This window comes from Uloborus diversus, chromosome 3 (assembly GCF_026930045.1).
Source record: "Uloborus diversus isolate 005 chromosome 3, Udiv.v.3.1, whole genome shotgun sequence".
NCBI classification, from domain to species: Eukaryota; Metazoa; Arthropoda; class Arachnida; order Araneae; family Uloboridae; genus Uloborus; species Uloborus diversus.
Window position 1 is genome coordinate 111,491,620 of NC_072733.1, and position 26,042 is coordinate 111,517,661.

The 26,042-nt window shown below is 33.3% G+C and overlaps 1 protein-coding gene across 1 annotated transcript in view; it reads left to right on the forward strand.

Annotated features, from left to right (window-relative positions):
- Positions 1 to 26,042, forward strand: part of LOC129218037 (insulin-degrading enzyme-like) — a 171,916-nt gene that overhangs the window by 20,599 nt on the left and 125,275 nt on the right. Inside the window, exon 5 of the mRNA XM_054852216.1 lies at positions 4,338 to 4,441. Within this exon, the coding sequence (XP_054708191.1) occupies positions 4,338 to 4,441 (104 nt within the window). The remainder of the gene's footprint in view (positions 1 to 4,337; positions 4,442 to 26,042) is intronic.

Here is a 26,042-nt window from a genome sequence, read left to right on the forward strand (position 1 = left end):
GAGGACTACAAAGAACTTTTAGATTTGACCATCATGTTTCTTGGAAGAATTCTCAAAAGGGGAATATGCTTCAGAGCTCCAGAAGGGTTACATCGTGCTCGAGAATGGCAAAGGCAATTTAGGCTCTTAAAATTTATTTATTTAGATATCATATTGAACTTTCCGAACAAGAAAAAGCTGGCATTCGCGACATTTATGCTCGTTTGAGTAAAATGCTATGTAGAGAGTTGGTTTCAAGCATCAACTGCATGTTTCGCCCCAAAAAATGATTTGCAACTCTTAAAAAGCTTAAAAAAACATGAAAGAGGTAATTATGAGGTTTCAAATTGCAATAAAGATATTTGTTCGCCATTTGTGGTATCTATCAGAGGAGCTCGTCGCTGCTGCATTTTTTGACGATTGTGTTCTTAAAGAAATAAAAGGGAAGAGGGGAGGCACTTTAAAAAGAAAAGGAGATAATAAACCCTTGAAGAGAGCTTGAATAGATCCAGATGCAGTCCTAAAAAAGGGTTTGAATGACTTTGCATCGAGCAACAAAATGTGGTTTTTTAAAACCTTGAGTATATCTTCAGAATTTCTACAAAAAGATGTGACAGAATGGAAAGACGAATCCTACAAGCAAAGTAAATAAATTGTTAGTTCATTAAAATTTGTAAATATATATAATGTATCGAAACATGGAGTTGCACTAATGAAGGAATACAATAAACTACTTACAAAAGACAAAGAACAAAAGCAGTAGCGTAACGGCACTGGTAACAGACGTGGTTAAGACATTGCTCTCAGGTTAACTCAATTTTCTAACCTTTTAATGTATTTAGACATTTAAAACTTTTCCTCTCATGCAACAGTATCTCGTCTAACATTTGGCTGGTTCTGGATCCTCTGAATTAGTTAATTATATTTTTATTACCTCCATTTCGAAAAAAAGGTCAGACCCCCCCAGTAACAGACACCGAAAAATCTGATGATACCCAGTAACAGATGGGATGAGGAAATGATAAATAATATACAAACTTCCCTTTTTCTCTTCAAACTGTGCAAAAGTTCTTTATTTTTAAAACTAAAACTTAATTAAATTCAAATGAACATGTAACACCAGTTGACCTCATGGAGACTGTTTATAACCTTCCATCGCTGCCTTGTAAATACTAACTGGCTCATAAAATTCACTCAGATAACACTAGATGTTGCACCCTATTCATCAGCCAAAGCAAGATCAGTTTTGCCAGCCTAAGATTCTTATTATTTAAATTCATATGACTGTGATCTTTGTCTGTTGCTGGTACCGTCACCCTACTTGTTGCTGTTAGTGAAACAGTTCAGAAGCAAATATCTGGACTCTTAGAATAGCACCTTATTGTCTTAAAAGGTAATATAGTGTGATTTGGTGTTTTATTTATTTTAATTTAAAGAGTTTTTTTTAAATCTCAATAAATATGTTAAACAATAAATTGTAAGAAATCTTTAATAAATACTTGTTTTTACTAAAAATGCGAAATTTTTAAATTTTTCCTAAAAATTCAAAAGTTTCAGCTGTGGTAGCGTCCCCTAAAATTTGTCTTAAAAATCTCAAAAAATTACAGTAATTCTTTTTTCAAAACTAGGGGGTGGCCCTTTGAAAATTTATAATTTTATTTTTTAACCTCATATAAGGACCACCCTAATGCTCGCTATGTGTTCTTATGCAAAAGAAGAACTTTAAACTGCTTTTTCTCGATGATGGTATTTTTGTGTTTTCATGTCATTAGAGTCCCTAAGGATTTCTTTCTATTAAAGATACAGCTTTAAAGTAATACTTTTTGCAATTGGGATAACATATTTGACAAAACTGTGCATTGGATAAGCATTTTATAAATTACTCAAATGTTTAGAGCATGTTAAACCTTTAAAAACCAATTTTTAAAATAAAAAAAAAAACTTTGATTTTTTACATAATTAATCACAGAAAATTTTCTAATAAACTCATAACCAAATGAATGCACAGATTTTTAGAGATGATTATAGTGATCATTTAGCAAAAAATTTTTTTAATTAATGCAAAAATAAAAAAGCCTTAGGGATTTTAAAAAATTGAAATTTTCTTCAACTTTTTGAATTTAAAAAAAAAAAGTAGACATTTTTAAATTTTGAAAATAAATTATTGATTAAGAAATAAGTATACATGTTATGGTTTCAAAGAAATAAAATTTACTTAAATTAAAAAAAAAAATGTTTGAAAGGTACTGTGAACCCCTTAAGCTATTTAAATCTCAGGCTAACATGGATATTAGGAAAAATTATTATTTTAGCAGGTTAGTGGAACCTTGGAACAGCTTACTGGAAGAGGTGGTAATGATCAAGGGAGTAGATAGTTTTAAGAGGGCGATTGATCTTCACTGGGGATTGTAAATTGACTAGGACCAGTCTAGCTGGGTCCAGAGCCTGTTGCTGGTAGTTACTTTTGTATTTGTATATACATTGTTCATTTCTGTTACTGTGAACTATAAGGAGCCAATAAATGTGCTTGGTACTTTAATTGTGACGGAAATGATTGACCATTATATGCAAATAAATGTGGCTAAACAGATCAGCTCCCAGTTTCCTTAGAACTAATCAGAGAATTCATTATATCCAAAACTGTCAAAAAATAACAAAATAATTTGCTGTTGTTACTAAAAACTATATATTACTGAATTAAAAAATGATCAAATAGACAAATATGTTTTAAAACTCATGTGCAATTATAAAGAGTTGATTTAATTAAAGCTTACTTTTTATTCACTATAAACCTATTTTGCAAGTTTCTGTTGCTTATAAACATATTTTAAGTACAGTTCTTTTTCTTTTTCAACAATTATTAAAGAATTCACCATCTTTCTCTCTTGTGTCTGGCATTGCAGAGCTGACAGAGCTTGGGTTTTCCTTCCCAAGTCCTTGGGCTTTCAATACAGATCTTGGTTTCTAGGGATTTTGTTTGAAACCCTTCTGTTTGGGCTTTATTGATGAAAACTACATTAATTAAATATTTTAAGGATAAAACTTAATATTTTTACTAAAATATAATTTTTTGACTAAGCAATATAGAATGGAGGTTTTTTTTTCCTTCATGCCCTTGCTGTGACTAAAAAAAAAATTGCATGAAAAGAAATGAAAATAAAAGGGAAAAAAACTTCTCTGCTTATTATTTCCTTGCTTTGTATATGGGTAGTAATAAGTAACTGGACACAAAGTCATTTCATTCCATTCAAAAGCTTACATATTCTTGCATTAAAAAAAGCTTCCTTGTAATCAGTATGGGGAGAGAGAGGCTGAACCGGGTGACACTCAAAGAGGGTTTCATAGTTTATAAAAAATATAAGTACTTTAATTCTGAACATTTCCACCAATATATCTTAAATTATATTTAACCTAACAAATTTAACAAAAATAGAGTGCCCAGTATATGCAGGGAGAGGGATAGGTTACATATATCATCTAGGACAAATTTTGCATAAAATGGATATGCAGTTTATATTTGTCATCCGAATTTTTGTTATGCCACAAAAATAGACACTACGGTGACACTACGAGTTACCGATCCATGTGACATCTGTACTAGGAAAAACCAGATTGGATTGACACACTGCTAATTATCATTATTGTGAAAAAATTAGAGATTAAAACAGCAGTAACTCTGGACCGGTGTCTGTACATCGGAGCAGTATCGATGTATCGGTTTAGAGAAAAATTGTAAACCATTTTAACGATGTAGGATGCAGACCGGTTTTTGGCGCATCTCCCAGCCCTACTGTGCATAAACATAATTTAATACAGGTGCATGTAACACTTATCTGTTATCCACTATGCTTTTTTTAAACTTACTAATCTAATATGTTACTTTTTTGATGAAAAAAGGATTAAATTGGCTTGCACGCTTATGTAAATCATTTTTTGCTTTATATTGAATGGTATGATTTTTCCTTTTTTATTCATTTTCCCATTTATTAGTTAGTTTTCCTTGATGCACCCATGAAATTTCAAGTAATTGAAAGAAAAAAAATTATAGAAATAAATAACCACTTTTTTGAAGGAATCAGAGTGTTAAATAAATGTATGACATTTCTGTATTTTTAAAAAGTGTGCAATTTACTACTTATTATGTACAGTAAAACTTGTCTACAACAATACTGTTGGGAACTTAAAAAATATTGTTATAGACAGGTTATCGTTACTGACAGTTTGATTATTCATGCTGACATTTTGCTGGAACCAAGGAAAATATTGCTGTAGACAGGTTTATTGTTATAGACAGTATTGTTACACACAGGTTTCACTACCATGTAACTTAGTTTTATCCTGAATTCTTTTATTCATAGTTTCTTCATGAGCATGGTGGTAGTAGCAATGCCTATACTGCTGCCGATAACACATGCTACTTCTTCGATGTTTCTACAATGTATTTAAAAGATGCTTTAGATAGGTAAGTTTTTTTCCTTTTCTGCAATCTTAATTCCACAAAATCTTGAAATCTGCATGTGATTTCTGATACAAACTAAACATGCTACTTCTTTGAAGTTTCTGTAGTGAATTTTAAAAATCTTTAGATAGGTATACTTTTTTTCTTATTTTCAACCTCACTTCTGCAAAATCCTAAAATCTGCAGTAGATTTCTATAGCTATCAAAATTCCGAAACGACAGCTTTTTCTGCGACTAATAATAAATACTGCTGAAAATTACGCTTGATTTCGGGTAATGTTTGGGAACATGGAAGCAGTTTGTAAGATCACAAACCTTTACAGAAACAGCTGTAATATAATCAATATTTTTTTTAAGGTAAGACTTGTTGATGACATCAATTTTTTAAGAAGAAAATTGATTTTGTGTGTTGCAACAAAATTGGTACAGTAAAGTATCATTTATACATCTTTCAATGGACTGACCTGAAACGATTCATAATCCAAACATTGACATTTGATTTTTCCAAGTTTTTTCCTACTTATGCAAATTTAGGCAAATGTAACAGCTTTAAGGTTCTAATAAAGTTTCTTGTGTAACTAATATAAATTGATTTATAATAGTTTCATACAATGCAGTGGCTTTTCCAGCATGGGTGCAGTAGTCGGAAAAACTAAAATTGTTTTGTAGCGAACTACAACTTCTTTATGATAAATGTAGTCACTACTTCACTACTTTAAAAAAAAAATAAATGAAAAGCATACACATACGATCATTCTCCAAAAAAGGTAACTTTTGAAGGCAAATATTTTTCAATTTCGAAATCTTTTGCTATCTTTTTTTTCATTCTTACATGAAAGTGTTACCTACTAGAAGTAACCATAAACAATAGCCAAGCTAAGTTGCGATTATTTTACTCATAAATATAAAAAAAGAAAAAAATGCCTTGTTCACGGAAATAAAAAAAAAACGAAAAAAACTTGTAACATATAAGAATAGAGGCCAATTTACTATCGAAGTAGTAATTTTTTTTATTGTGCAAACAATTTGCTATTTTAATGATTAGTAGGAATATAATATTAAGCTCTCTTAATTAAAGTACAGCTTCATTAGTAGTTTCAAATATTTAAAAAAATAGTATTTATGAAATTTAAGGACATACTGGCAATTTATGATTTTGGTAGAATGCCTATTATTGATGTATTTCCCCTCCATCATTTATTTTCACCTCAGAAATAATGACATTGGTAAGGTCTCATGGAGGTGAGATTCACAGAGGTGAGGAATTTTCCATTAATATAGGCCTAATAGATACATTTTTTCAGAGATTTTTTTTCTTTGTTGCTACAATCTGCACATGTTAAGCATATAAAAACGTGTTCACTTCATTTTTTACATTAATTTACATTCCTGAAATTCAAGTTCACGGAGGTGAGAAGTCAAAATAACCACATTAAGTTTTTTAAGCAAAATCTATCTTCTTGTTTTTTGACAAAAATCTCACAACTTCAACTATGGCTGAAAATAAAGAAGAGAGTTCCCTTGTATCATGGAAAATAAAATTTGATGTCATTACTTTCACCTGTTAATGAGGAATGGCATTTTGTGTTTAGGTAACGGAGGTGAGAATTTATTCTGTGACATGACTGATTGTCCTACTGAAACAAACTAAAACAGAATATTAAAAAATTAAATATACTTAAACAATTAGTATTTGAGACACTTAATGGAAAGGAATAATAAATAAATAAGTATATACTTTTAATTAAACAAGTTATTAAGCAACATAAACAGTCACACAAGTTGTGTGACATGCCATGGAGGAGAGAATTCTCATGTTGTGAACCAAAAATATGCTAAAATAAAAATTATTATTAAAAAATTGTTGGCAGGTTTAAATAGTAATGCATTTTTGATGAAATTAAAAATCATTGTTAAATGAATTGTTCCTTAAAGTTTTTACTGTAAAAGACGTGTGCTCCGTGGCAGAAAGCTGCCGACAATGAGAGAGAGTTAGTGCAGAAAGATTTTGCACTGAGGGGGGAAAAGGGAAAGGGGGAAAAAAAGTCAGCAATAAAACCATTCTGCAGAGCAATATCAAAGAATAGCTGTTTCACGGTAAAAAATGTAACTCTACTATGAATTAAGGAAAAGGCCTGATTTTCTGCAAAAAATAAAATAATTGCTACATCATTTTACAAAAAAAAAAAAAAAACTTTGGCGAGCGTCAAATGGAGCGATCATCGATGACTGTGGTAGTCGGCAACATCAGAGATTGGGAGATATGGCATGGGTAAAAACCGGTTCTAACCAGAACTTCTCCCCACGTGGAACGATTTTAAAGCAACCTTATGTTGATCAAAGAAAAGTTGTTTTGCATTGGCTTAGCAAAGCACATGCTTGTGTTTGTGTGAAAGACTTGTGTGGACTGACTCATTTTCGAGCTTTTTTTCAACTCTATTGAAAAATTAATTTAAGCCCTTAAAAAATGGCTTAGTTGCAGTGTCGTAGATTGCAGCAACAGAAAACAGATGGAATACTTGATGAATTGTGTGGTATTTTTGGGCTGATTAATCTTTATTCAGATAGGGGTGCTTATATGAATGAAAATCGTTTCTCTTTGGAGGCGTTATAGATTTTTTTCTAAATGCATAGTCTAATTGAATTCTTTTTTCTTCGTTTGGAAAGGGAACTTTTGTTTGCTCCAGTACTTGATTAAAATTCTTTTTTTCACATGAGGGAGAGGGCAGGGTGGACTTCTTTCTTGCTTCAAATGCATTAATTTTGCAATAAATTTTGCTTTAGTATTTTAATAAAATCCTATTTTCTTCTGGGGGGGGGGGGTTAAATTTTCGATGTATTCTGACTAAAATATGTGTTTTTATAAAATTTATTTTCCTTTTAGGGGGAGGGGGATACTTTGTTTATAATATTGTGTATTGCATATATTAGGTTTTTTTTAATGGGAGGGTGACCTTCATTTATTCATTATTTCCCCTTAATCACATGCATGTTTTAGGGTTTTTTTTTTTTTTTTTTTTTTTTTTTTTTTTCAAACTGTAATGCATATTTTAATTTAGTTTTTCTTTTATGGGAGGAGGAGGGTTGATCCTCATTTATTTTTCAAATCACATGCATGTTTTTTTTTTCTCTTTGGGGAAGGGTTTTTTTGTAATGCATATTTTAATTAAAAAAATGTTTTTCTTCGGATCTTATTTCATTGAATATTGAATATATGTTGCATCTGCATTTTTCTGGTATTAAGAACTACAGATAAGTGCTAAGAGATTAAGACTGAAAACTTAAATATGAGAGTGGCATCTCTGTTTAAGCAATGACCTCCTACTATAACATAATAATTTACATTAGCTTTACACAAATAAGCATAATAATTTACATTGCTTTTGGTTAGATTTAATTTTTTCTCCTCTTACCAATTGTTGTTACCATGGTATTAATATTTTTAACCATATTCATTTAGCTCAAGGTCCCTTTTTTTTTTCTCTAGCGAAAACTGAAAATCTGTTGGAAGCCCTAATACTGAGCTTTAATGCTTTTTGTTTTTGTATAAAAGAATTTACTTAAACAAGAAGTTGTGCGAAATTTGTTAATAAATAAATAAATTTTTCAATTTTGAAATGAATTGAACTTAAATTTGTCCATTAGTTCATTTTTCACTTCACGGAGCATTCTTGCGTAAAGAAATTCGGTCCAGAAAATTTGTCGCAGAAAGTAAAATAAAATTCTGCCACGTGTGACAGAAAAGTTACACTTTTTGAAGAATGACCCAGACACACTGTTTAAGGACTGAACGAAAAATTCAATAAGGGTTTAGATTAATAAACTGGTGCATTTGAACATGGAATATTACTAATTATTTATTCTTTCTTTTTTTTATTGAGTCATTTCAATCATTTTTTTATGAATATTCGCTGCAAGAAAGGATTTGAAGGTAATAGAATTTCAACTTTTAATCCTTTTCTGACAGTGAATATTTAATTCAAGAAGTGCAACTCGTATACTTGAAAATGTAAACAGATGCAGACATAATTTGATTTAAATTTTACATGGACATACATATACACAAAATTGATTTAGATGATGAAACATAAAACGAACGAGAAAAACTTCAATTTTCATTATAGGAGTTATTTTTGCAGTAACTTATATTTTGTAGGAACTAATTAATTGATTTCGAGCTTCAAGCTAGGGTTCCGGTCCTGGATACCATCTCTTCTTGAAATAAAAACGTTTTTCAGTTTTGCCGAATAATCTTAAAAACTTGCAATATTTAATAATTAACTTTTATTATGCTAGTATATCAGCATTCAATCAGTAAAAAAGAAAAAAATAAAGAAGCAGAAAAAATATCCTGAGCGGTGCTAGTATTTATAATCAAATGTTAATAAATATCTGAAATATGAAACATAACTATCAGGGGTCTGTCCAGGAAAAAAAAAATTTGTTAAAACGAAAATTTAAAACTTCGAGATAGCACAAACTGCATCACTTAAACTTAAAGTTTCGTGTTTTCCTCTTCTATGTTGAGAATATCATTCTGTGATGTTTTTCTACTATTTGGCGGGTTGGGGGGGGGGGGGGGGGGGGGCGGGCCTTGCTCTCTCAAGTATCAATAATTATCTACCATTTTACTTTATGGTAAATTATACAAGAAATACTTCTGCACAGTATTACAGTATTTAAAATAATTGTAACAAAAAAAAAAAAAAAATCAGACAAGTGTTCAGCATTTAACTTTTTGATCCAAGACACTGAAAAAGCACAGAATTTCGTTTAAAACTTATAAATTCCGTGATTTTAACAAAAATAAAAATAGATTTTATTTGTTTACCTCTTAACAAAGAGTACTAAACGTCAAAAATTCGAGAAATAGGATTCCCATAGCGGATGCAAAGAGATTCTAAAAGGGAAGGCATCAAAAGTATAAAAATGGCTTGTAAAAGAAATATTTTTGATAAAATTATTTGAAAATTGCATTTTAGAGTCCTATGATAAACATATCATTAATATCTGTGGACACAGTTGAAGCAAAAAAAAATAAATAATACTAATAATAATAAACCATCGATTCAGCATTTTAATTTTTGACCCATAAAAGAAAATGGAATTTTGCTTTAAAAACTTGAAATGAGAGTTCTAACAAAAATAAAGAGACTTTTCATGTATTTGCATCCTAATAAAGCGAAGGGAGTTTGAAAAAAGAACAAAATTTGGTTCTCATATCAGATGTTAAAAGATTCCATTTTTCAAAATGTAGACATTTGAAGAAACAAAAACGGTAAGTAAAAGAATTTATTTCAAGTTAATCATCCTTCTTAGCGTTGAAAAATCAAACCCAATAGTTTTCCCCCAAAATAACAGTTAAACATTGCATCACACTGTAAAAACGCAATTATTGACCAGCTGGTAAAATGATGAGAATATTTTCTAATCAAATTATTATAAAGGTTTAACGCCAGACACTAAGTGGAAATAATTTTGAAATTGGTAACCCTATCTGAAGTGATCATATTTTTTCCCCACCCTTACTATCCCTTTGCAGTTCTAAGTTAATTTTGCTGATATATATTGTTATTATTATTATTGTTAATTAAATCATGAGCAGGAAGAAAAGTGCTTACCAACGCCATTTCAGAAAAGTTTACAACAACACTGTTGCTAATTAGCTGTGATAAAACAAACAAAATTATTTAAAACCAAACATTTCTTTTCAAGAAACAAACAAGCATTATATTTATTTGGCAGTAGCAATTATTTATCGCTTGCAGGAGCATCACAAGAGTGCCTATTTTTTTTTCTTTGCAAAATCAGCAAATTTTGTATAAGCTGATCCCTCTAATTTGACTTTCAAAAAGGTTCCAAAAATTATCGGTTTTATACACGGAAATATGCGTTATTTTGCTTTCAGATTTGCTCTTTCAATAAACAATTTGTGAAAGATCCGTTCTTGTTTATCAGAATTTTGTGAAGGGTCCATTTTGGTTGATCGGGATTTTGTGAAAGGTCCATTTTAGTTGATCGGATTTTTTGTGAAGGGTCCGTTAACGGACCCAAATATCCTCTGGCCAGACCACTGACTATTGCTGCCAGAAAAAACAAACGTGGTACTAAATTGGCAGTTACCACCTATTCTTTTCTTTCTAAACCATGCTCTATAAAAAGCAAATATTGGGGAAATATGAATTTCAATGCCAAACAATTTAAAGGTGTCAAACAGATAGAATGTATGGCGTCAAAATAATATGTCTGAGGTTTCTTTCTTTTTTTTGAAACTGTATTTAAAAGTAGTTTCCAAAAATCGCTACAAACTACTTTTTTGTTGTTGTATCGAACTACTCGCTACTCTACTTTTTTTGAAAAGTAGTGCACTACACACTACAAATTACTGAAAAATGTTGCTACTACAGTAGCGTCTACTTGTAGCACGCTACCAACCACTGCAGGGGTGTCACCAGGAGTGGTAATTTGTTGCGTTATTCCCTTCCCCTCCCCAACAAAAAAAAAAGCTTTTCATTTTTAATGTAACATGAAGTTCATAAAATTTTCAGAAATATTTTTTTCTCAATGTAATGAAAGTTTACATTCAAATTCAAATATAGTGAGTGATGAACACATTTTACAGTGAACTCTTATTATCTACAAGCAGTTTATCCGCAGCCTTTCACACTTATTTTAATTTTATTTATTTTTTTGGCAACAATTAACTAATGTTGATAAATGCACACATTTTAATTTATTAAATGTAAAATTTTCTTTTAGACATTTCTATTTCTTTCTTCCACCTCCTTTCTAATGACATCATACCTTCCATGATCACCGAAACCTGAGTTGCTAACGCCCAATATTTAAAACTACACTACTTACTGATTTAGATCTACACTACTTACTGTGTTAGATTTGCACTACTTACTGATATTTTGATCTATAGCACTTAAGCGCATAAACAAGGGACTGATCCAATTTTATTGAATCTCTGATAGCCACAAAATGTCTATTCAGGTTTTATTTTCTTAAGTGTAAAATGTATTTACTCTCATGTTTCTTTATTAATGAATGAGCAGTTTATCTTGTCCCGTTACGGACACTTGTTACGAGTCGCGGATCAGAAAGCTACGATGTGTAAACATCAGAATGAATGAATGAATGAATCAAAGGATGTGACGTCAGTGCATGAGCGGATGGATGACGTAATCTCGCGATGACTCGGAGTGAATGGAATGTTCTAGAAGCATCCAGGTGGTTCTTATGTACGTATTTCCGGCATGACGTGCTGCATCGTACGGAGTAGGTTGTGGAATTTAGAGGGATATCACTTCTGCTCGCGTTTCTCATTCCTTCTACTGAGGATAGTCGTTCTTTTTAGATATCGCCTAGAGCCATTATTTTTTGTTCTTGGAGAAAATTCCTAAAGTTTTAAAAGGTTAATAAAAGTTTCCAAAACTTACTTCCTTTTTTTTTCGAACTTAGAATGTCATCTCGTTACTTTACCGGCGCACAAATCGTTCCCCAGAGCCAACATTCCCTGCATGCGTTTGTTGAGCCGCCACGATGATGTGATGTCATAGTAAATATGTTGAGTAAATTTTTGCTGCATGCATGTGGGAAACAATTTTAAAGATTTGAGTTTTAATTTGTAAACTGAGGGTGTTGAGTTGTTTCATCAATATAATTTATGCATGCTTTTTGATATGCGTCATGCCCAGTGGCGGATCATCGAATAGGCGCATGAGGCGCTAGCTGGGGCCTCCAGCAAAACAAGGGGCCTCGGAGCCGCGTCACTTCCTCAAAGATAGAAAGTCAAAATTTTGAGTGGAAAATGCTTAAAACTCCTGGAAATTGACAGTTAGTCATGGATTTTAGGCGCGGGTTGATTGCTCCCTATAGGGCCCCCTGCGTCTAAAGGGGCCCCAGGCTTCAGCTGTCTTCGTTTGAATTTTTCCGGGAGAAAAAACTTTCTTTTGAGAATTTGCCATGGAAAGTCATAATTTTGAGTGGAAAATGCTCAAAACTCATGGAAATTGACAGTTAGTCATGGATTTCAGGCGCGGGTTGATAGCTCTCAATAGGGCCCCTCCCCCTGCGTCTGAAGGGGCCCCAGGATTCAGCTGCCTTCGTTTGAATTTTTTGGGAGAAAAAAACTCTCTTTTGAGAATTTGCCATGGAAAATCCTAATTTTGAGTGAAAAATGCTCAAAACCCATGGAATTGACAGTTAGTCATGGATTTTAGGCGTGGGCTGATTGCTCCCAATATAGGGCCCCCTGCGTCTAAAGGGGCAACAGATTTCAGCTGCCTTCGTTTGAATTTTTCTGGGACAAAAACTTTCTTTTGAGAATTTGCCATGGAAAGTCAAAATTTTGAGTGGAAAATGCTCAAAAGTCCTGTAAATTGACAGTTTGTCATGGATTTTAGGCGCGGGCTGGTTGCTCCCAATAGAGCCCCCTGCGTCTAAAGGGCCCCCAGGCTTCAGTTGTCTTCGTTTGGATTTTTCTGGAAGAAAAAACTTTTTTTTTGTGGATATGCTTTGGAAAATCATAATTTTGAGTGGAAAATGCTCAAAACTCCTGGAAATTAAGAGTTAGTCATGGATTTTAGGTGCGGGCTGATTGCTCCCAATCAGGCCCGTGTCCAGATTTTCATAAAGGGAGGGGTTTTAATCTTACCTGGGGAGGGGAAATTCAATCCCTCACAACCTTTATTAGTTTTACTGCAAATTATTGATCCCAGTATGGCGTTTATGCACCTGTAAGTACTGCTGTACCCCCCCCCCCCTTCCCTAAGAAGAATAATTCTGGCTGCTCGTGACCAAAGTATTCCTTCATTTTACAGGTTCACTTTTATCAAACCTTGTTTATTTTTTTATAATTAAATCTGTTAACTATGCGGTTTATTAACAAGTATTAAAAACTCTCCACGAATTCTTTTTATGTAAGAGAATGTATATCAGATTTTATGTTCTGAAATAATGCTTAGAACGAGCTTATTGTAGATGCAAAATTACATTACTAAACACCATCACTAATACATCTTCATAGCTGCAACACATGCCAAATTCATCATTACCTCCTTACAATAAGCAATATTAATGCTTTGTATCGGTAGATAATTCAACGGTTCTACCACCACAGTTTTTCCAAAACATTATTTCAGTCGGCAAAGCTTTAACAGTTGTAATACATAACATTTGAATGTTATGCAAATTTTTTTTTAAGTTATAAGAGAAAGAAATGCAAGCGTCTAGGTCCACCTGAGTTGAATTAAAGGGAAAAAAATACAGAAAAACTTCAGAGAGAAAAGGGGGGGGGGGGCGTTAAACGCAGACTTTCGCATTAAAGTTAATTTAAGCCGATTGTTTTCTTCATTTGACATACTTTTTTTTTTTCAATGGGAGGGGTTTAACCCCTAAAACCCTCCCCTTGGACACGGCTCTGCTCCCAATAATTCCCCCTGCATCTAAAGGGGTTCCAGGCTTCTGGTGGTTTTGTTTGAATTTTTCCGGAAGAGAAATTTTGGACATTTTTTTTTTTTTGTATGTGTATAAGGTTTAAAGTTTCAAAATATATATTTGTTTCTTTCCTCCGGAAAACTTCATCTACTAGCATATTTCGCACCGTAACTCAGCACTTTTTCTGAGATCGGAGAGTTCCCGACTCTTTTCTTCAAGGTCGTATTTTGTCCCTGAGAAAGTGGGGTGATAGATAAGAAGTACAAAAGGAAAGGCATTTTTATGGCACTAAGACAGGGGGGTGGGTTGACCTTGGAAAATCGCCGCGAGAACTGTTCTGTCCGGTACATTTCAATCCAATTCAGTAGTTCAGTCAATGAGTGTTGTCTTGTAATTTCTTGTAACAGTGTTCAGAATCTTGCTAGTTTAATGAAAGAAAAAAGCATTTACAAAAATAAAACAGCCCTGGGATTTAGGTGAGCAATCACACTTTTTTCTTTCTCCAATGCGTTTTCCTTTTTGGTCATAAGTTTAAAAACGAAATTGTTTCAAAAGAGTCGGGAAAAGTTCGTTTTGAGGCAATGCTCCTACGTAACATTCTTTTTACGATGAGTCGGAAGGAAAATGGTTGACTCTGACTCCAAGATTTTGAAACATCCGACTCCGACTGCGGCTTTTTTATTTTTTGAAATTTATTTTTTCAAATCCCCCCTTATCTCCTAAATAGAGTTTCAAATATTAATTCCTTTTTATGAAATTTTCGCGTTGTATTTTATTGTAAACCTAAGAAGCATACAACGTTAGAAATTCAATATGAAAATCAAATTATCCGATAGGTGTGATTTCTAAAGTAAGATTACTAAAAAGTCCCATTTTTTTTAAAAAATGAAAAAGATTAATTTGCTCCCTTTTAATGTTTAACAGATGCTGATCAAATCATGTGCTTTCAATTTTTGAAAGCACTGAGAAGAGTGAGAGAAAAAGTTTTGAAAGAAAAAAAAACTTTTTTGCTAAGTCAAAAACTTTTCTTGAGAGGTGGCGCCCCTCCCCCTCCCTCCCGGGTGGCACTCATCTGGTGGGTGACACCTCAACTTAATTTCAGAGTTTATAAAAATTGAGATTCTTTAATTCTGAAAAAATTCCCCAATAATAAATCTTAAATTTCATTTTAAAAATTTCAACAAAAATATTGCACTATTGCGGAGAGAGGTCGTGTACATGTACGTCTGGAGCAAATTTTACGCAAAATGCGGCGGTATACAGCTTTGTATTAATAGCTTTAACTATACCTACATTTTTTGGCTCAATTTTTAATTTTAATTTTTTAATTGACGGCTTCAGAATTAACCTTAATATGAAGATTTTAGGATTGATTATAATTATTGAGTGTTGTAAGCAATAAATCATATACTAATTTTATTTTGTACTTTTCAGTGTTAACCAAGCTTTCTTAGATAAAATTTTTAGAATTAAAAAAACATTTAGGGGAGAGTGTTGTACCTTGGGGCACTGCTAATTTCTAAGAATCTATTTTTAGCAGCCATGTTTTTATAATCTCTAATAGTAACCTTTCACCCTAAATGGTGCCATAGTAAAAATCAGCATCAAATGAGTAAAATTGACGATTTTGTGAGAGAAAGAGAATTTCATGACTCAAAAGTAAATATTTTCTTCCTTTTCATTTCATTTTCCGTCTTTGTATGTATTTGTAAATTTAGTCAACTGAATTTTATTCTGTTATAAAAGAGAAGTACTTTCATTATTTTCTCATAAGCAAATTATTTATAGTGCTTCTAGATTGACCATCATTTTGGTTTTCATTAAACCACGTGGTGATTGTACCTTGGGAAAGCCAAACATTTTGTACCTTAGGACACGTTCCAAGGTACAATATATGCATGGTTCTTAATAATTAAGATATGTTTAGGAACATAGAACAATGTTCTAATATTATATATAGTCTTTTAAACAACTTTTTCTTTTCTGGTGCAAAATTGGTTCAAGTATAATAAGGCTGCTTCCTGAATCATGAAGACTTTCCCATAGAACAACAGGATGTGTCCCAAGGTACAATAGGATGTTGAACCTTGGGGTAGCTTGGAACTTATACTTAAAATGGCTGGCAACATTTTATTTTCAAATTGTCTGAATTAAAAAATATATATTCTATAGAAGTATGTTGGGCTATTTAAATGTGACTTTTAGATTTTAAATTTGATTCAAATAATTGACGTTAAAAATTAAAATATGAGGTACAACATTATCCCCTATATTTTATCGGATCTTTTGTATGTGTGCTTTCGTACCAACACTCTTTTGAATTTACCAAGCACCCTGAGAAGTTTCTCGACTTGCTCAAGCGATGCATGCATTCCTTTTACTATTTTATAACAGAGATCGAGGTAAAAAATACATTATTTTTATTTCAAAGTGATTATTTAGAAAATGTTAGGCAACAAAATTGTTTGCTGACAGTTGCTATCAGTTAAATTAAGTTAGAAAATAAGCAAACTAGGAGACGGCGTAGGTAGCTGCTACAGAAAATTCGATAAACAATCAAGCCAGCTGGTTGCCACAATGAGTTATTTTCTTATTAGTAGTTATTTATACATGTAATCAAATTAATTGGTAGTTAATTTTTCAAAAAATGCAAGGAGAGTCAGGGAAAATTAAAGAAAAAAAATGAAACCCGGAGTCGGAGTCGACATGTTTTCGAACGACTCCGACTCTTTTACCCTAAAATGAGCCCGACTCCGACTCCACAGCCCTGCCGCCGAGTTATGATTATTCCACAGCTGTCTTTTTTTGTTTGCAAGTTTTCCGTAAAAAAAAATGCTTTCTTGCGCACAAAAGTAAATTTTTATAGTTCGTTTTCAACTGTCGCATAGGGTGTTTAAGTAGTTATATCATATTAAACCAAGATTTGTGTTCCTTGAACAGAAGACATGATTTTTGCTGACAGAAGTTTCTGATATTCGCTGATGTTTTTTTCCCACTTTTCTGAGTTAACCTAATGGTGTTGTTTCGGTCAAGTTGATACATTGCGTTTAGATCTAGTTGAAACCGAATTATACTTAGGTTCACAAATTTTAATGGTTATTTTCTTTTTCCAGAAAGGCTTAGAAATGACCCCCACCCACCCATACACACACACACACACAAAAAGAGCATCCAGGATTCGCATTTGAATCTCGACTTCTTGAATTCAAATTACGCTTTTTACAATCATGAATTGCGATAAATACCTACACGTTGGGTTTCTTGTTTCTACAAATGGAAGAGAATGGAAATGGTCAAGAACGTTACACCCGTCATATTATGACTTTGGATTTTCTAGAATTGGTAATACGCATTAGCGGAGTACACGGGGGGGGGGGGGGGGAGAAGGGACACTTGGTTGACCCGGGCCCGAGCCTGATGGGGGCCTAAATAGTAGGGGTAAATAATATGGAGGGGCCCGTAAAAGTTTTATTTGTGATGGGTCCCAAAATTTCTGTACACCCTCCTGGTAATACGAGACATATCCACAAAAAAGAAATGGTGATTCGGATGCGGTAATACAGATGAAGAATTAATAACCCATATTGACCAGTAGGTGCACTTATAATAAAGATTATTTGCAGCATATAACGTTATGTATTTTTATTTCTTATCAATCTCAAAAGATGGGAATTAGTAATCTTTAAATTTTGTATTTAGATGAATTTTTGCTGTTTAATTTCATCTAGATAAGTTTTTTGTTCTGAGAAACTTAATTTTACGCAAAAAAAGCCTTTTTTAAATGCCAAGTCTGCTTGAGCTAAGCCTCAGACAGGGGCGGTATTTTCAGCATTTCGTTTGGGGTGTCGATTTTCTTGAACAGGATTTTCCTCAGTATGGTATAAAATACATATTGGTTAACAGGAAGTGATAATAAAATGGTTTTAATCTTAAGAATAATAAGGCAATTTTGATGTTGAGAGCGAGACACAAAAGTCATCTTTCAAATGACTAACCTGATTGAAACAGTCAAAAAACGATGGAAGCAAGAAAGTTATGTTAAAAAACACATTTCCTTCAGATTCCTCTCTTTAAAATAACCAAGAAAACTTTTTAAATTGGGCTAGTATTTATTTTGCGTCATTAAAAAGTATAGTCGCACAATTCACAAAACAGTTCTTCTTCCCTCATGCTATAAATTTAACTTATAAGTGTAATATTTTCTTTTTTGTTTTCTGTAACCAATCTGCGTAATATTGAACTTAAGACCAATAATAAATGTATCTCATCAAATCCTGTCTCAATTTCTTGAGAAACTGAACTGATCATTTTGTTCGAAAATTACTAAGTTTCAATTGTCAATCTAAGAATTATGATTAACGAATTGAAAGTTTTGTGATAGAGTGTAGCATTGTTCAAAAAACGCTCCGCAGTATAAATACAGTAAACGAAAATTCAAACAAAGTCATACCTATCAAAATGACATCAGATTTCCTATCATTGAAAAGGTCGCTTTCGAGTAATTCGTCCAGGGGACTTTTATCGATTTAACTCTTGAATACCATCGTGTGTCATTCAGAGATTGTCAAGTAAAGAGCATCAAGATATATTTGTAGACATGAAAGTATTTTTTGATATAGGATGTTTTTCAAAAAGAGCATAGCTTTACGAAGAGTTTCTAAGAAAGCATATAATACATCGAGTTACTAAAATGTGTTTCTAGTACAAGGAGTCAATGAATACTTACTAGCTAAACATTAAAATATAACATGAGCATTAAAATTTATGTAAAATGTCATGGAGTTTACGCGTATAAATTGCGCAGTCTTAACACTGTACCAGCATCTCATACAAGATGCCCGATCATAACATAGACTTACGCATTTTTGACATATTTAACCCATATGAAGAGATTACTTCTTTAATTAAGGAAAATAATTATTCTAAATCAGTTTTTTCTGTTCTGAAAATGCAGGCAAATGATTTTATAAGTTATCTTAAATATATTGATCATTTTTTATTATTCTGAGTGAAAAATTTGGGAGTGCAACCGCCCCTCTCACCCCCTTCCCTCTATGTCTACGAAAATTTTGCTTTCTAAATAAATAATAAAAACAGCCATCGCCATGGTAACCTGAAAAATCAGAGCAACATCAACTTTGGTCAAGTAAATAATCAATAAGCAATTCGTGATTGCAAAAAAAAAAATATATATATATATTAATTTGAATTTTTGGCATCTTGAATTCAAATTATGTTTTTCGCAATCACGAGCGTGTATGTTTGTGTAGCCGCATGTGTGTGGGTGCGTGTGTGTGTATGTATGCATGTGTGTGCGTGTTGTGTCTGCAGTGTTGTGTGTGTAGGCGTTCGTGTGTGTGTATGTAGACATATGTGTTTGTGTTTGTGTGCAGGCATGAGTGTGCGTATGTGTGTATGTATAGCCATATGTGTTTGTGTGCAGGCATGAGTGTGCGTATGTGTGTATGTAAACATATGTGTTTGTGTGCAGGCATTAGTGTGTGTATGTAAACATATGTGTTTGTGTGCAGGCATTAGTGTGTGTATGTGTGTAGGAGTGTGTGTTTGTGTCTGTGCGCAGGCATGAGTGTGTAGGCGTGGGTGTATATGCGTGTGTGTGTTTAGGACATGGACGCAACCTGGAGACTGTTTTCGCAAGAGGAGCAGCATCGTGAGGCCGGTCGACGCGAAGGTGGTGCTGGCAGAGGGTGCTGGCGGGAAAATAAAATCAGCGTAACGCCTAGTGTTCACTCTAGAGGAAAAAGGGCAGGGTGCTGGTCTTTGAAAGGGGCACTAATCATAAAAAGGGCACTATTTCAATGCGGTTGCACCCCCCCCTGCCCCCCTACCTAAGAGCAATGGGGCACCTACTCAAAAAGTACTCAGTGCCCCCCTCCCCCCCAAAAAATGAGAAATAACAATTTAAAACACTTTGCAAATATTCAAACAGTGTAGTCTGCACTATGAGATCCCTCCCCCCTCTTCGATGGCCACCACTGACTTTAGAATTAAATATAGTGATATTATCCAGAGTCACTTATCCTTAGAAAAGCTTTCGCTTCACTAACTAAGCACATTTTCCCCACTCCTAAGGAGCATTTAGCTAATGCTGAAATTTGGCTTTTGGGTGTTTTTCAACATTTTTTTTTGGTTATAAATGTGACTATTTATTCTGTAAGAGTAAGAACTCTAGGTATTTTAAAATCCTTTGAATTGCAATGTAAGAACAGTATTTAATTACTGATTCCCCCCTCCTAGATTTAAAAAAATCCTAGTAATCTACATTTATACCCGGAAATATTTTAGTACTCATCAAGATCATGATGAATGTAAATTAAATTTTTTAAAAAATATTGGATTTCAAGCCAAACGTTAAATTAAAATACCATGAGGTCATGTTTAAATTTAATATTTTTTTGTAAAAAATCGGCGATAACCAATGAGGAAATAATTATTAAAATCCTATTTGCAATAATTAATAAACAAGACTAAAAACAGAAACAATAAATTTTTTAGTATTTAAAATGAAAACCATTATATGTTAATTAAAGTCGCACATGTTAAAGTATACATTCCAATTGTTAAAAACCTGAAATACGTACAAGATGCAACGGATTGAAAGCTCAAACACTGTAAGTAATTTTTTGTGAAACATCCCAAAAATAGTGTTATGATTTATTGAAATAAAACATAAAATCAGCTAATCTTGGGTTGCATATGTCAAAACAACTTCCGATTGTTAAATATATTACAATATTTACAAGATGCAAAAAGATTGAAACCTCAAAGATGAGAAGCGAGTTTTCGCGAAATAAGAGTTCAATGTTGGCATGTTTTAAAAAATAAAGTATTTTTTAAAATGAAACATGAAATACGCTAATATAAGTCAGCATGTGTCAACATAATTGCCAACGGTCAAAAATATTAAAATCAGACGTGGCTCCAAGGGAGGGGCAGGGGGGGCAAATGCCCCCCTGTCGGAAACGTCTTGCCCCCCCCCCCCCCCCCCCCGTCGGGGAAAATTTTGTATTTCGTCGGGGAATCTGTTTGCTTTGGCGTTTATCGTAAATGAAAATTTTTTTCCTCGGATATGAACTCGAAAAACATTAGTAGAAAAAAGTAGAAGTATCTTAAATATTTAAAAAAAAGGAAACAAAAAATCAATTCCCTTCGGGGCCACCCACCTTGACACCTGCAATTTAGCCCGAGTCCATAAGTCCCCTTTTAACGTCGCCCAGATGGTGATAAAATAAGTGATAGCTATTGCTACAGGGGAAATGGTGTGTTTTTCATCCTTGAAATTTCTATTTATTGATGAGCTGGTTTCGACACCTCAGGGTGTCGACGACTAATAAAAGAGTGCAATCTCCCCTTGACTATCCACGTCCCTGCCGAATGTAGTGGTGATTTCCGGTCAGACCTAAGGCGTCGTCATCTGGTTATCGGGTTACAAGACAAATACGTACCGAATGACAACAGCCAGGACGAGACGGGGGGGGGGGGGGGGGGGGGGGGAGGTCATCGGAGAAAAAACATGCTTCGGAGATTTTTCCTTTTCTATTACATTTGCTAAGCAGCACTTCAGCCAGTGCAGACACACTATTGATGCGTTTTAAAATACTTCTCTGGGTAAATAACTGCAATATTATCTTTCATTTTCACTCTGTAGTTACAAGTAAGTTATTACTATAGTTATTTAAAATTTATCTGATTATTGTTGGATTATTCTACAACAAAACATCGATGAGTAAACGATCCTTTTACCTCATACAAGGAAGCGTACTAAAGTAGATTTAATTTTTTAGTGTAATGATGTTTTGTCGGCAAATGCTAAACGCAAGAAAAAAATTCTTTTGACTAATGTAATAAAAGCAAATACATGTTTAACATTTTAAATACATGTTTCTCAAAAACTTATATTGATCTTGTTTGTAGGCTGCATACTGGGGGATCAGGGGATCATACTAGGGGGCTGCATACTAGGGGGCATAATAGTTTTGCTGGGAATGAAGAAGAAATGAGAATGATTTAGTAAACATCGAGTTTGGCACAACTAAACAATCATTGGATTATTAAGCGTCAGGTTGGTATTGCATCAGGTTTGGGTTCTTTTTGAGAAAAATGTCTGGACGAAGGGGAGGGGCGAACCTTTTGGAAAAGGCCAAATTAAATAAATAAATAAATCATGTGCTAAAGGCAATTAAAAATATATTTTGCTTCCAAATTTCATTTTTTCAGATGTTATCATGTAGTCGAAACTCATGTTTCTAACTTAAAGTAAAGCCTGCAATAAGCTGCGCTTAGTCCATACAGCTGTAATTATTTGATTGGACCAGGTCTAATTCAAAAGTCAACATTGCTCCTTCGAAATTGATCAAACCAACTTACAAACTGGTACCAGGCTCAGTCTTGTTTAAGTTTTTTTTGCAAGTTATGTTCTATTTTTTTTTTTTAATATGCTTTTTTTCAAGTGCTAAAATAGTGTAAAAAAAGCAGTGCTGCGGAGTCGGAGTGATTTTGGAGAGAAGGAGTCTGAATCGGAATTTGTTGGTTAATAATGACAAGAGTCAGAGTTGGAGTCATTTTCCCCCAATGGCCGTAACACTGCCAGTGATTGCTGGGTCGGAGTGAGAGTTGGAATCGAACTGACGTTAGGGTAAAGGAGTCGGAGTTGAGTGCTCTAAAATTTTTGAAGTTGGAGTCGACCATTTTCCCTCCGACTCCGTAGATCTGCAAAAAAGCTCCATGTATGGAAATTTTGGGGTAAGACTTAGAATTTACACTTTTTCCTCTTGGTCTGGAAAGTGAGTGCAAACTTAAAATTTGAAAGTATGACAGATTTCAACTGACATAATCAATAAAAAGTTTGAAACTAATGGTTATGCATTTTCGAATTATGAAAAGTGCTTCAAAATATTTTTAAAATAAAAAAAAGGTAGGTATATAGTAAATTAAAAAAAAAAAAAAGAAAAAAACCTTACACAAGATAAAATTGGTGCAATTAATGTTAATCACTTTGATACTTAATAAATTTGTTTATTGCGTAATATCGTCGGCACCATGCTGAACTAACGAATCTGAAAATTGGCTCTTTTCAGGAGAGCCAAAACAAAATTTTGTCCATTAGACGCGTTTAGTTATTTTCAATGTATTAATTTTTATAGATAACTTTAAGTGTAAAATTTATTGTTCGAAGTAGTAATAGCCTTTTTTCAGTACTGCGGCAAACCATTGAATTTAAAAAACGAGATTCGCGATTTTTCACCTTCGTTTGTTTATTAAGTTTAGCATGGTGCTGACCATACTATTAAGTTTCGTTTCTTTCTTTTTTTTTTTTTTTAATTAATTTTTATTTATTTATTTATTTATTTATTTTTTTTTTTTTGATTGCACAACACACACACATTACTATCGTTTTGTGCATTCAAAACTTAGAACCAAGTCTGAGAAGTTGGAGTCGGACTGATTTTGAGGTCAAGAAGTCGGAGTCGAAATTTTAAACTTCAAGAGTCGGGGTCGATCATTTTCAATTAAAATCTGCAACCCTGCCAGTTCTTGTGGAATCAGAGTCGAAGGCTTTAAAATTCCCGAAGTTGGAGTCGGTCATTTTTCTTCCGACTCCTCAGTCCTGCTTAGAACTACTGGTGTGACTATTCATTTGTATAATTTCAATCTCGCTCACTACATTTTAATTTTTATTTTCTATTTCAAACATGCTTCGGCGGCCCACACATTTTCTTCCAAATAATCTGTGATTTGCAGGATGATATTTTTAAAAATCTAGGAATGAAATATGTTGGCGGTCCCTATGAAACTATCATGATTATTTATACGATCAAAAGAAAGAAAGGAAGGGAAAATCATGGATTTATTTTTATACTATTTAATTGCAAAATCCAATGCAGCCCGCCGGTTCCATCCACCACCAGGTAGGCCTAATCGATGTAGACCTTTTATTACCATAGAAAATAATTAAAATCCGTAAAAATTTGCACCTTTTCTAATTTTTTTAGCGCAAAATTTTTATCCGTTTCCAGTTTCTATTTGTTATCAAATAAAATACTTGTAATTGGTTTTAGCAAGCAAGGCTCTTCAAAAGATATTCATTTTTTTCTCTTGATTCTGCTTTTGCAATAACAAAACTTAGTAGTTGTGATTGTATTCCCTTTTTCGTGCTTTCCCAAGTTATCTCGGAAAAATAAAATAATGAAAGAAAATATAAATAAATTTAATTTTATACATGTTCTGACTCGCGAGGTTCATCTTAATATAAAGCTAGGCATCGGGCTCAAGTTTCTTTTGAATTTCTTAACTTAATATTAGTTACTGTTCTTCTGCTTACTTAAGATGTGGATTTCTCTGCTCCCTAATAAATATGTTGATGAGCTAGTGGATGAGCACCGCTATACTCTTGAGCCCTAGAGTTTCCATCCCATAAATTTGTGTGTTTATAAGGTTTGATTACGGAAGAAGGAGGGGGGAGGAACACTGAATATCTTAATTGGTCATTAACCTCATCACCCTAACGTTACAATACATGACCTGCAATTTTGTTTCTTTAATTTTGGAACTTTTTCGGTTGTGCACCTCGACTCTCACTCCCTACAAAATACCATTACAGATCGACTAAAATCTCGTTTATTGGACTTCAATTTCTTAAAATTATTTGGAGGTGAGCATCCAACCCTTGTCTGCATGAAATCACTGAAGATCATCTAAAATTGCGTTTTCAGAGCTACAATTTCGAAAATTTTCCGGGGAGGACCCCCCGCTTATTTCTGTAAGAGCAACATTACATTCACAACTACATTAATGTTGTTAAGTTTGTTTCTCTGCATAAACTCTGTAGAGCACACATTTTTAATGATTTTACATCATATTCAGATTTTTCGTCAAATTCTGCTTCTTACACTGTTCTAGTTTATTGATGTCGCGATATGAACCTGCTCACAAAAGCCTAGTTTCATGTTTTTAATTTTAAATTTAATTTTATTTTTCTAATTATTTTATTTTATCTTTATTAAAATTTTTATTGTTTGCTTTTAATTTTTATGGGGAATTCGTGTTGTTAGACGCCAAGAATGATTAGTTTCTTTATCACCTAAATTGGGCGGGGGGGGGGGGAATCTTGCAAACTAAAATTTGGCTATGCCCCCCTGTCGGGAAAGCTTGCCCCTCCGTCGGGGATTTCCTAGCGCCACCACTGATTAAAATATTTACAAGATGCAAAAGGATTGACATCTCAAGCGCGGTGGACGATTTTCTGCGATGCACGTGTTAAGCATATTGACACATGTGAAGAAAATTGCATTGATGAAATGTTAAAGAAAAAAAAAAGCACAATTCAACGAATGCCCAAAGAATGCAAGCACTAGATAATCTTTCATAACTTTTTCAATCATTTAAAAATGAACTTTTTAACCGACTTCAAAAAGGAGGCGGTTATCAGTTCATACCGTATGTTTTTTTTTTTTTGTCCACTCATAGCGTCTCACCTAGTGAACCGATTTTGATGATTCTTTTTTTAATGGATAGAGGATGGCTCAACTTAGGTCCCATTACTTTGTTTGACCATATTTGTTCTTTAGAAAAAAAGTTATGGGCAAAAATCAGTAAATTTCCCTATTAAATGATTAAAAGGATATTGTAGCGAAGTTCGCGCTTTTCATCCGTGGATAACGGTGGTTCAGTGGTAGAATTCTCGTCTCCCACACCAGCAACCCGGGTTCAAATCCCGACTAGGACAAAGTGAATTTTACTAAAATTTCGTTTCTACTGTTTCCCGAATTTTCTCGAATGTTCTGTTAATTTCTGTATCTTTTCAAGTCTGGAAAGTTCCAGCACTTTTTCAAGTTGTGTATAAGGAGATGTAACGATCATTCGTGGTTCTGAATAAAGATCTCGAGTTGAGACTAACGAGTATTCGCTTCATTTGGCTTTCACATTGTCTTCGCTATCTTCATCTACGCGACAATATGAAACTCATTGTTATAAAAGTTTGGTGCCATATAACTGTAACATTAATAGTAATTGTAATGATAATTTTGAATAAATGCTTTTCTAAAGCAATACAGTGATATAGAGCCGCACTTCTTACTAGGTAACTTATTACTTTTACTGAAATATCTACATTTACACTAAAAAGAATGAAATAAAAAAA